This window comes from Achroia grisella, unplaced genomic scaffold (assembly GCF_030625045.1).
Source record: "Achroia grisella isolate CSIRO2021 unplaced genomic scaffold, CSIRO_AGI_Agris_v1 utg461, whole genome shotgun sequence".
Taxonomy (NCBI): domain Eukaryota; kingdom Metazoa; phylum Arthropoda; class Insecta; order Lepidoptera; family Pyralidae; genus Achroia; species Achroia grisella.
In genome coordinates this window covers 258,120-271,644 of record NW_026712871.1, presented here as the reverse complement: position 1 = coordinate 271,644, position 13,525 = coordinate 258,120, and the positions used below count along the sequence as shown (strand labels likewise).

The window sequence follows — 13,525 nt, the reverse complement described above, 5'->3', positions numbered from 1 at the left end:
TTTACCATTTTTTATTCGTTGTTTTATTCATCCACATAGCCACCTCTATCTATAGGGGGCTATATAGCCTATAAGGGGGCCATCTGTTAATCACGTGAGGGGTTTGACAAAAATCACGAAATATCACAAGGGAGGGGCGAGAGGGGGGGATCTCTAGTAAGACATCACGTGTATTTATTATATGCCAATCAAAAACGATTTGCAACTATTCTGTCTAGACATTTTTATCATGGTCCTTAATTTCAAAATAAAAGATTATACTTTATACCTGTATTTGAAGATAATATTCTAAAAATTTTAAAAATACACGTGATGTTGGGTGGAGGAGGGGGGGGGGGGGTTAGTTTTAAACCTCACCACGTAACACCACGGGAGAGTGGGAGTTAAAAAATGATTAAAAAAAGATCACGTGATTAATGGACGGCCTCTAATGAGAATTAGCATGCTATATATTACAACTACATTTAGCATAACTACTGTCAACCCTACAAACACACAGAAACACTATGTACAGGTATTACTCTTGTACGCTACCAACCTCACATTCACAACAACCATATCTTAATCTATACATATAAATAAAATTGTAGTTTTTTTTTCAATTTTTACTGTCTGTCTGTTTGTTTCGGCTAATCTCTGAAATGGTGGACTGACCGATTTTGACGGGACTTTTTTTGGCAGGTAGCTGATGTAATAAGAAGTAACTTAGGCCACTTTTATTTTAGAAAAATAAAGTTCCACGCGGACGAAGTCGCGGGTACAGCTAGTAAAAATATAAATGATAGATAAAAAATTAAAATATTAGAGGAAGTAAGAAAGTGACGTTTGGACATTTTTTTTATTATTTATACTGTCGTGGATATTTCACAGGTTATTTTACTTTATGAAAATACTTTCTCATCATCATCATCTGCTTCTTCCTCATCCCATTTATTTGTGGTCGGCGTAATATGTTTTTCTCTTCCATTCATCCCTGTTCGCAGTCATCTCGTTATTTACTCCCTTTCTCACCATATCATCTTTCACACAGTCCATCCATCTCTTTTTCGGTCTTCCTCTACCCTTATAACCATCCACATTCATATGTATCTTCAGTCCTACGCATTACATGCCCATACCACGATAGACGATTACTCTTTAACCTCTCCGACATCGGATTCTTCTATATGTAAACCGTCCTTAGGATATCTTCATTCCTACGCATTATATGCCCATACCACGACAAACGGACAGACAGACTCTCCGACATCGGGTTTTCTTTAGTTACGTGTAATTCATGAGACTTCCTGTGCTGAGACAGCTTTCCGAATGAGCGGATTATTTGAACAAATTTTTTTCAATTCTCACCATTCGGTATAATTTTCCCAGCTATATAGAAATTCTGAGATGTTATCCTTTCGTCTGTCTTTTGTAATTTTATAGCATCTAAACTGGTCGATGGTAATTTTCCATAGTCAATTAAAGAATATTTCTCCGGTGTATGACACGGTGTCGGTGTATGAGATTTGTATGGTGGTGATAACCTAAAATAGGGTTACGGATTACACCTTGAATGAGACATTTGTCGAACCCACGACCGTACGAAACCGGCGTAACATCTGACTCATCTGTATGAGTCATCTATACATCTATAACTCCTCCGATTGGGGGAAGGTGATTGTTAGTAATGGGAACTAGTAACCCCATTGCTAGCAATGTACCATGTTAGGTCGACCTCCACGCGGTTCCTCCTGGAAACCATCGTTATAAATTCCTAGTGAATTTGTCACGACGGGCTAACTGACCCTGACCTCATTTTCATCTTATCATCCTCCACTGGTGTCCTGCCGGCGTAAACCGTTAGCGCAGGCGGGACCACCATTTCATTGTCATCCACAAAAAAATCCCCTCCAATCGATCCCCCGTCCAATTCAAACGTGGACCGTTTATGGCGGCCTGAGCCGAGGTTCGAATCCCTAGTGGTGCCCTCAGACTAAAGTCGTATCAGTCAGGCGGGAGTTGGTCTTCAGCCGCTCCATAAGTCCTTCCTTTGGTTTGGAGTGCCATCTGCACTCGCCCCCTATCGTCCGGTGAAGCTGTAAGCGCCAGCTGCGGCCAACAGCATTAGAGTAGTCCGAAAAAAAGATCTATACATATAAATAAAATTGGAGTGTCTGTTTTTAATATTTAAATATCCGTTTTTTACTATATATATATATGAATATAAATACGGTACATACACCAAAATGACATTTTTAACAATTTTTGTCTATCTGTTTATTACGGCTAATCTCTGAAATGACTGAACCGATTTTGACGGGACGTTTTTTTGGCAGGTAACTGATGTAATAAGGCGTAACTTAGGCTACTTTTTTATTAGAAAAATAAAGATAAATTCCACACGGACGAAGTTGCGGGAACAGCTAGTCCAATATAAAAAAACTAATTCTGTGATTTGGCACAATTAATCACAACATAATAATAATATCCTGGACAATTCACACAGCGCCATCTAGTCCCAAGCTAGGCAGAGCTTGTGCTATGGTTACTAGACAACTGGTAGATATACTTAGATATCTATTTTCTGTAAATACATACATAATATAGGTACACAGAAAACACCCAGACCAATACAAAGAATAATACTCTCTTTGTACTGTTGGAGGAATCGACTCCGCGATCGTCAGAAGTAAGGCTTTATACCGCTGACTCACCGAGATCGTTTAAACTTTTATTGATAAAAAACACCAAACAGTGTAACTATTTTGTCACTGTCCTATGAGTCCTTATTGCACAATCATGATAGCAGTCTCATTCATCATCAATAACAATCATCAATAAAAGTTATTATTCACAGGTCTTAATCATAATTATTAAGTAATACTTCGCTCACATCAACCGCGTCATCATTTTCATGATTGACCGGGACAAAAATGTAGCCAACATTTCTCAGTACAAAATGATACATGTATGATAAACTTCATCATAATTGATTAAGCCGTAATAACATCTCATCATGCCCTCCGTAAACTACAATTGTAAAAAAATGCCCTTATATCTTCAAGGAAAACTTCAGTCATCAATTTTCCTGTGCCTATTGGTGACGTAAGGGAAGCAGAAGCAACGTCGTGAAAAGAAATGTAAAGCAAAAGATTGCGTTTTATGAACGGTATTGGGTACGATACGACGATCTGGTCAAGATTGCTGGAAGGCGAAGAATGCGAGCAGCGCAGCACCGATCGTCGTAGAGATCCTTGGGGGAGGCCTATGTCCAGAAGTGGACGTCTTCCGGGCTGATATGATGATTGGATACGCAATAAATTCATTAGGAATACATACAGGCCGTGATAACTATGTTTCTTATAGTTATTTAAATATTCATGAATCTGGTAGTTTACGCTCAAAGTAATTACAACTTTAGATATATCGTAAGAGGACTGAATTTAAAAGTAATAAATATACCTGTTGGAATTCTTATGACCGCAATCATCAGTCGAAGATGTACTATACCTCCCAAATGTCTCAACAGATGGCGCTGTTTTAGTTATTAATATATTTTCAGGGGTGTCGCATATAACTTCCGAATCTTTCAACCTTCTACGATTAGATAAATCGCTCTGTAAATAATCATCATTCTCGGAGTCAGTCTTAACGCCTGATTCTCTCAATTCACTTATACGTTTCTGTGTGAACGATTTGTACGTCGTCGGCGTCGAACTTCTACGTTTCGGAAAGGCAGAGATGAATTTAACGAGATTATCTTCTAGAATATTTGTCGTTGTTGATTTTTCTTTAACATTCTTCTTGTCAAATGTCAATTTCGGCAAATCAAAACACTTCAATATTGGCGTTCTTCTCTCTAATCTCGAAGGACTGGATGCAATGCTTTTGCTAGGCTTTTTATAATCTTTCGAAGTGCTGGCAACCCTGACAGATGATGTACACGGTGCGTTGCGATCTATCTCTTTCTTCCTCAAGAAATTTAGGAATCCTCCGTCTCTTTTCTCGTCAGAATCGCTCGATACGTCATGTTCTTTCGCCAGAACATCGATTGTATCTACGAATTGCGCCCACTTTGATGTTTTGACGGGTTTCTTTTTAGTTACATATGATTTTTCTAGATTTTTCTTTGGTGAATAATCCGATACGGACATTATAGGTGTTGGTGAGTTGCTACATAATGTCTGTGACATTTTCAGTACTATGGTATTAATATGTTTTAGTTTGAAATGAATTGTATAAGTATATAGTAAATTCAGACGTTCATAGTCCAGTATTATGAAGAAAATAGGCATTACTTTGTCAAAAACCGAACATAATACAACGTTATCACAGAATTCGGTTTAAAATAACCACAAATCATTGAATACTCATTTATTTTTTAAGTAGCCAGTCATAGAAGGTAAATTTTAAAATATTGATAAATTGGGAAAGAATATTTGTGTACATTTATATTATTAAATCATTAACAATATAGTTTTATAAAGACGATGGTGTTGTTCATAGGAATAGTATATTATTTATAATTTAGCATTATAGTTATTATAAAATAGTTTATTTAGCATTTACAAATTAGCATACAGTGCGTAAGGATTGAACGGGTGATAATATACATATTAGAAAATTTAGAATTTACCTTATTATATGTAATTAATGTAATTATTGCTAAATTTTGAAAACAATTATAATTATTAGTATTAAGGTAAAAAATCACCAACTTATTTATACAAATATCGAATATTTCTTATTAATAAGAAATATTTTAAACGCTAGAGTTGGATGGATGTTTGTACTCTTTCACGTAAAAACTACTAAACGTATTTTGATGAAACTTTACTGTAATGTAGCTTATACATCGGAATAACACATAGGCTATATATATACAATAATATATACTGGCAACTACAGAAGGCTGTAGTTCTAAACACATGCCGCATTGTTAGAAAGTTTCTACAGACAGATTAGGCCTACATTTGTATTATGGTATATCCACCTAAGATAGAACATTGTTATGTACTTGGCTTAGGCCCGTACATACCAAGATCACCGGCGAAGTCGAGAAAAAAATAATATAAAAAAAAACAATAATAAATAATAATAATAATAATAATAATAATAGCCCTGGACAATTCACACAGCGCTATCTAGTCTCAAGCTAAACATAGGTTTATTATGGGTACTAGACAACTGACACAAACACTTATTTACATTCTTTAAATATACGTAATATATAATTATATGTAAGAGGGGGAAGGGAATTATTAGTAATGTGGACTCGTGACCCCATAGCTAGCAATATACCAAGTTAGGTTGACCTCCACGCGGTCAGGAAATCATCCTGGTAAATTTCTATATATTGTTTTAAATGTGACTGTGTTTGATATGTACCATTAGAATAAAATCACTGGATCTTACCACGTTTTATTTATTTTTAATGGTAACGATGTTTGTATGTTATAATTCAATCAAAATAAATAAAACTAGGTAAGATCTCATGATTTTTCCTAATCCTAGTGAATTTGTCACGAGCAACGAAACTCATGCTCATCCTATCCATCCTCGACTGGTAGCAGTGTAAACTGTTAGTGCAGTCGGTGCACCATTCCATTATCATCCAACAAAATACCATCATAATAAATTCCTAGTGAATTTGTCACGATGGCCAAACTGACCTGACCTCATGCACATCTTACCGTCCTCCACTGGTGTCCCGCCAGGGAGAACCGTTAGCGCAGTCATCAGTTAGCGGGTACGCCATTACATTATCATCCATTAAAAAAAACCATCGTGATAAATTCCTAGTGAATTTGTCACGATGGGCAAACTGATCTAATCTCATGCTCATCTTTTCGCCCTCCACTGGTGCCCCGCCAGGGGAACCGTTAGCGCAGTCATCAGTTAGCGGGTACACCATTACATTATCATCCATAAAAAAAACCATCGTGATAAATTCCTAGTGAATTTGTCACGATGGGCAAACTGATCTAATCTCATGCTCATCTTTTCGCCCTCCACTGGTGCCCCGCCAGGGGAACCGTTAGCGCAGTCATCAGTTAGCGGGTACACCATTACATTATCATCCATAAAAAAAACCATCGTGATAAATTCCTAGTGAATTTGTCACGATGGGCAAACTGATCTAATCTCATGCTCATCTTTTCGCCCTCCACTGGTGCCCCGCCAGGGAGAACCGTTAGCGCAGTCATCAGTTAGCGGGTACACCATTACATTATCATCCATAAAAAAAACCATCGTGATAAATTCCTAGTGAATTGACCTAACCTTATGCTAATCCTATCACTGGCGCCCGACGTAAACCGCTAGCGCAGGCGGGACCACCATTCCATTATCATCCATAAAAAATGGTGGTAAAATGTGGTAGTGGTACTGACCGTGCTCGTTGAAGTGCATCTCCAGCTCCTCATGAGAGATGGTCTGCGTAGCGGGCGCCTCCGCTGCCACGGTCTGCTCTGGTCGAGACCGGGAACATCTACACCAATACAATTAAATTATTTATTATAATTTAAGTAATTTAGGTACAATTTTTTGACTGAATTTCGACCACAAATAATTTAAATTATAAGTTCATTCATTACATTCGGTAAGACTATAGACAGATGATATTAATGACAAACAATATTAATCTAATCTCAATTTGAGCACAGAATTTAACAATAAACAAAGTGTATATATGTTATATATGTTCGCCTGAACATGGCATTGGACAGCACTAGTGCGCGTGAGTGCCTGAGCATGGCACTGAGACAACACTAGTGCGCGTGAGTCAAGTACTCACGCGCACTAGCACGCCATTGGGGCAACACTAATGCGCGTGAGTACCTGAGCATGGCATCGGGTACCACTAGTGCGCCTGAGTACTTGAGCATGGCAATGGGGCACCACTAGTGCGCGTGAGTACCTGAGCATGTTACTGAAACAACACTAGTGCGCGTGAGTACCTGAGCATGGTATTGAGACAACACTAGTGCGCGTGAGTACCTGAGCATGGTATTGAGACAACACTAGTGCGCGTGAGTACCTGAGCATGGCGTGGGTGTACCACTAACGCGGTGAGTAATTCAGCATGGCGTTGGTGTAGCATTAGTGCGCGTGAGTACCTGAGCATAGCATTAGTGCAGCGCAGGGCCAGCTCGAGTCCGTCGAGCCAGCAGTGTCCTGCTGCCTGTGAGGGCGCGCGGAAGATCAGGTGCGCCGTCGGCAGCGGCTGCACCACCGCACCTGGACATCATCATCACCGACATGACATCATTGACTTAACAACTCACAATATAATAGAAATAGAAATAATATCAATATAAGCACTTTTAAATAGTCATATGTTTTTGGTTCCACCTCATTCGGAACGCAGGCTCATCACAATAAAACGAGCAAGAAACTTGTATGTTGAATTAATGTTATCTATACATATAAATAAAAATGGAGTGTCTGCTTGTAATACTAAAATAACCGTTTTTTATTATATTCATATGCGGCTAATCTCTGAAATGGCTGGACCGATTTTGACGGGTAGCTGATGTAATAAGGAGTAACTTAGGCTACTTTTATTTTAGAAAAATAAAGTTAAATTCCACGCTGGCGAAGCGCAGCAGCAGCTGCACCATCGCACCTGCCCACCATCATCATTACTTAAAGGTGGTATATGATATATATTTAATTAAATTAACATTCAAGCACTTTTGAATAGTCATTACTTATTTTTTTTAATCAACCGCTCATTCTGAAAGATGCCTTATCATAAGACGAACAAGCAAGTAACTTGCGTGCTGCTCTTTTATATGATTAATTTTATCTTATTATTACTATATCGGAATATTATTATTATTATTGACCTATGGTCTCGTTGTGTGGCCCCCTAGGTGCCCAGATGCTCTGCTCCAGAGGGTGGTACAACTTGAAACAGAAGCCGTCCTTCTTGCTCGGCCTCTCTATCACTTGGCACGACGTCAGTAGCACCGTGCCCACCCAGTGACTGCTCTGTACGTACAGAAAACATTACAGACGGTTAAATATAATATTAATCTATACTAAAATTACAAAACTGAAGAGTTTGTTTGTGTAATATATGGTTAAAATAAGGTAGTTTATATAACTGTCATAAGTAGGTAGTTGTAACTTGTAGCGGTATAAATAACTGTTGTATCATGATCAACTGTTTGTCGGCTAATAAAAGCACTCCAGGTGGTATTTGAGAGCAAGAGATGTTTCAATTATTACTTTTAATTATTAATGTTTCTAAGGACTGTATTTTTAATATATATTTTAATTTTAGTTTTAAGAGAAACTACGGTCGCTGATGGTAAAAAGATATATATTTTTTAAATGTGACAAATAATAGAACAATTGAAAATGGATTTTTAATATATATAAAAAGTACAATAAAAGTCTAAGAAGGTACGTCGTGCACAATTACAGTTTGAAAGCGCTAATCTCAATAACTATTGGTTCGAATTGAAAAAATATTTTTGTGTTGGATAGTCCATTTGTCGAGGAAGGCTTTAAGCTATATAACATTACGCTACGACCAATAGAACCGAAGCATCAGTGAAAAAAGTTGCAAAAACGAGGAAATTATTCATATTTGAATTATTTTAGAAGTAGACTGTTATTTTAGAAAATTAAAGTTAAATTCCACACCGACGAAGTCGCGGGAACAGCTAGTCAGAAATAAACAACGTTTAAACATTCACAATAACACAAAGAAAAAAAAACAAAAATGCTTTACCACGAAATTCACCTTAGCTTTAGGGCTCTTGTACAATAGCAGTAACCCTGGCTTCAGGACACACCACAACTTCGTCCATGACTTTAGGGAACCTCGAACCTGAAAGTAAAAAAAAAATAAACATCTCTTGATAAACTCCGAAACGAAGTAATGTTACAATACTTTTTTTTATAACACAGGGGACAATGAGCTTGCGGCTCACCTGATGGTAAGTGATTACCGCCGCCCATGAGCACCCGCAACACCAGAAGAATTGCAAGTACGTTGTCGGCCTAAAAAGGTATAAGCTCTTTTCTTGAAGTTTTCAATATCGTATCGGTAATACATCGCAATAATATACATAATCGAATGTCAGAAAAATGTTTTTAAACTATAAAAACATTTTCATATATTTAAAGTACTTGTCTACTGTCTGTTTGTCCTTGCTAATCTTTGCAACGATTGGACTCATTTTGACGAGACTTTCACTCACAGATAGGTAATATTATAGGGTGCAACTTAGGCTACTTTTATTTTTGAAATTTTATATATTTACAAGTTAAATTTCACGCGGACGAAGTCGCGGGTAATATCTGGCACAAAATAAAAATAGCAAATACCTTCAACCAATCTGATAGAACAACGACCGAGGGATCTTCTATAGAGTGCAGCAGCGCGGACGCCGCTCTCTTCTTTTCTCTTCTGTAGTGCTGCCGTTGTGCTTTGTAACTTTCTTTGCGAGATAGGGCCGTGTTTGCCGCGCGTGGTGTACCGACGGCTGTTTCTGAAGACTGCGTAGCAAATATAGAGATATTTTTACAATTATAAATGGATAAGTAATTGTTTAAACAAAAACATACACATTACAATAACCCAGCGACAAATACAGAGATATTTTTGTGTATGTGTGAAAGATGATATAGTTAGAAAGGAGTAAATAACGAGATGACTACAACCCCGCTCCACAAGTCATTCCGCGGGTTTGGAGTGCCATCTACACTCGCCCCGGTGAATATATATATATATATATATATATATATATAATATAATAACACACAGCGCCATATAGTCTCAAATAAATCAAAAACCTGTGTTTTTTTTTGTGAATGATAGTGGAATGGTGCATCCGCCTGCGCTAACGGTTTACGCTGGCGAGGCACCAGTGGAGCATGATAAGATGAACATGAGGTCAGGTCAGTTAGCCCATCGTAACAAATTCACTAGGAATTTGTCACGATGGTTTCCAGGGGGAACCGAGTGGAGGTCAAACTGACATGGTACATTGCTAGTGATGAGGTCATAAGTCCACATTACTAACAATCCCCTTCCCCCCCTAAACTTGTGTTATGGGTACTACTAAACAACTGATGTATAACTTAATACTTAAATACATTTTTCTTTAAATATATTCATAATATACATAGGGAGGGGAAAGGAGACTGTTATTAATGTGGATTAATTAACCCATTGCTGGCAGTGTACCATATCAGGTTGACATCCACGCGCTTCTCTCAGGAAACCATTGTGATAAATTCCTGGTGAATTTGTCACGATGGACTGACAATCTTCTGACTTCATACTCATAACATCATCCTCCACTGGTGCCCCGCCAGCGTCAACAGTTAGCGTAGCAGTTGCCGTTCTATTATCATGAATTAAAAAATATATATACATAGAAAACATACAGACAAATACAAACACTCATGAATACATATGTTTGTGTCATTTTATTAGATATTTTCCTATGTATATGCGCTGTAGCATGGGGTGTGACATTTACTAATTTTACATTTAACAATTACTACATTTAAGTTAATACAGTCATTAGTGGTTTAATATATTACGAATGTGGTGCAGCTGAAATACTAAGTCATAATTTGTAAATCGCGGCAACTTTCAAGAGTGAAACGAAACGTTAATGAAACTGTCAACCGCACCATGCTACAGCGCACATGGTATAAACAAATTATAGGAGCTCACCTTATCCGAGGATGTGCCGTCAGGCGGATGGTTACGACCGTCTCCTGACGCTGGTGTGGCGACGGTAGCTGCTGGTGACCGAGGCGGCGGCGTCAGAGTCGGCTCCCCTACAATATAACGTAGTAATTAAAACACTGCAATATTTTCCGATGAAAACATTTTGGGGTCAACGTACTTGCCGGCGAGGACGGCGTCATGTTGAGGTGATCAATACTCACTGATTTACCTATTTCAGCCATACGCAACTTACTTTTTAAGCTGTAATTCAGTTGTGGAGTGCGAGGTAAAATTCTATTTGCCAAGATGTGTTAACTGATCTGCTCTTCATGCTGACGACCTAATATCCTAACCTACATAACCTAATATCCTGACCTAATATATATACTATATTGATACCCTACCAGCGTAAACCTTTAGCGAAGGCAAGTGCACTGTTCCATTATCATCCATAAAAAAGAAGGATACCACTTACCATCAAATCGTCATTTTGACTTTCCAATTACATAAAAATAAAAAAAATACCAAGGTTAAATTAAAAAAACTGTTTCTAAACCTACGCAGATTTTGTCTCAGTGGCATAATGCACATTTTTTCTATGACTTCACTATGCTATGTCTGTAATTAATTAATAAAAAATGTATGTTGCTATCTAAATGTAATAAATAGAGAGAGTTTTATATCACTCTATTCCTAAACTATTCACGGCCTGTAATTCAGCCTCGTATTGAAACTGCGTCATGAACTTAAGTAAACAAATAACTAGATCAATTTAACTAGCTGTTTACACAACCGAACTGCCTTACCTTTGCGATCATAAATCCATCAGTCAGGCCACACCTTTAAATTACTAGTGCTCGCTCAGTGGTCGAAATATTACTAGCTTACTAATATTATAAATGAGAAAGTAATTATGTCTGTCTGTGTCGCTTTCACGTCAAAACTACTGAACCTATTTAAAAGAAATTATGGTCAAATCTACCGTCAGTTCGAGATATCGAGATGGAAGACATAAGAAACTCAGCATGTATTTTTTATTCAAAAAATATTGAACATGTTTACAATAATACTGATTCATTATAAATTCAAATTTGGGAAAATAGAGTGACCACCAGCATGTGCTATTGCAAAACAAAAAGTCTAATCAGTGTTCGTAACCTGAACAGACAGGTCCCCAATGTTAATCTATTCTCAATTTGACCACAGACTTCAACAATAAACAAAAGAGTATATATGCGTGTGAGAGTCACATACATGGGGCTATAACGCCAAAACTACTGAGCCTATTTTTATTCAATTTGATAAACAAATAGTCTAGACCCTGAGAAAGTAAATAGACTACTTTTAATGCGAAAAAAGAGTTGCAAGGGAGTTGAAAGAGGAGATGAAAGTTTGTATGGAAGTTAGATTTTTAAAGCTTGAAACTTATTTTTTAGGCTGTTGATTAAATATAAATAAATATGACATTCAAAGTTTGTAACAATGTTACCCTTAATGAGGTAAAAAAGGAGATGAAAGTTTGTATGGGAAATCGTCTCTTTTGAAGCTATAACGATGAATCTTTTTTCGTTGGCTTCATTGTGTTAGATTTTTTTTTATTTGGTCAAGGCGCGGACACAGCTAGTAATACTTCATAAGTACCGTAAATAGGTGGAGTCGCCGGTGCAGTGGACGGCAACACGACGTGAAGAGGGGGTTGATGCTGCTTCTGTAACATAAAACATTATCTTAATAATATTATAAACGCGAAAGTTTCTGACTATGGATGGATGTTTGTTACTTTTTCACGCAAAAACTACTAAATGGATTTGGTGAAACTTTACAGTAATATAGCTTATCAGAATAACATATAGACTATAAATTTTACGCGAATGAAACCGTGTACAAATATTTGTAATGTACGAGGAATCAAACCCGCGTCCATCGCAAGTAAAGCGTGTACTCCGCCGTTAGAATATAATATCTTTACATAGTATATAATTAAGTCGTTTCCGTTGTTTTTTCTTAGATTTTTTAACCATGTAACAGATTTTAATGCAGTTTTTAGCAATAACAAAGCAAGATGTACACCTTGCTCTTGAATCGTTCTATCATATAATATCATATTATATCTATGTTTGTGTCTGTTTGTTCCGGCTAATCTCTGAAATGGCTGGACCGATTTTGTCGGGACTTTTTTTGACAGGTAGCTGATGTAATAAGGAGTAACTTAGGCTACTTTTATTTTAGAAAAATTCTTTTATTTTAGAATCATAAAGTTAAATTCCACGCGGACGAATTCGCGAGAACAGCTTGTTACATAGTATAAAACAAAGTCGCTGTCGCTGTCTGTCTGTCCTTATGTATGCTTAAATCTTTAAAACTACGCAACGGCTTTCGAAGCGATTTTTTTTAATAGACAGAGTGATTGAAGAGGAAGGTTTATATGTATAATACATGTACACCGGGCACAGCCGGGGCGAGTAGCTAGTATCTTATATAAGAACATTATCATTATCACCAACATACCTTTCCAATGTAGTTTGGTGTCGACGTGTGGAATTGCACGCAGTCCGCCTTCAGCGCAGGGGATGAGGGTGTGGTTGACGGGGACGAGGGTTCCAATACTGGGGATGAACTCATGTTTGTGTCAGAACATCGTGACGGGTATGAGAATGTACAACGGTCACGACTCGTTTTGATTGGCACGCCAAACTGGTGTATGACTGTCCGAGTTGGCGACACAAAATGGTTGGGGTTGATCCCGGGTATTACGGGATCAAGTTGCTCCAACGTATGGGGTACAAGTGGCGATTCGATTGGATCCACGATGTCAATTTACTATGACATACAATTATGTAAATAGCG

The 13,525-nt window shown here is 37.5% G+C and overlaps 1 protein-coding gene across 1 annotated transcript in view; it reads right to left on the bottom strand.

Annotated features, from left to right (window-relative positions):
• Positions 1-13,306, bottom strand: part of LOC131845242 (oxysterol-binding protein-related protein 8) — a 38,110-nt gene extending 24,804 nt beyond the window's left edge. The window contains exons 1-8 of the mRNA XM_059194282.1: positions 13,187-13,306; positions 12,320-12,386; positions 10,682-10,788; positions 9,322-9,492; positions 8,735-8,821; positions 7,830-7,974; positions 7,098-7,218; positions 6,372-6,469 (exon numbers count right to left, since the gene is read on the bottom strand). Coding sequence (XP_059050265.1) covers positions 6,372-6,469; positions 7,098-7,218; positions 7,830-7,974; positions 8,735-8,821; positions 9,322-9,492; positions 10,682-10,788; positions 12,320-12,386; positions 13,187-13,300 — 910 coding nt within the window. The 5' untranslated portion in view covers positions 13,301-13,306. The remainder of the gene's footprint in view (positions 1-6,371; positions 6,470-7,097; positions 7,219-7,829; positions 7,975-8,734; positions 8,822-9,321; positions 9,493-10,681; positions 10,789-12,319; positions 12,387-13,186) is intronic.
• Between the last annotated feature and the right edge of the window lie 219 nt (positions 13,307-13,525).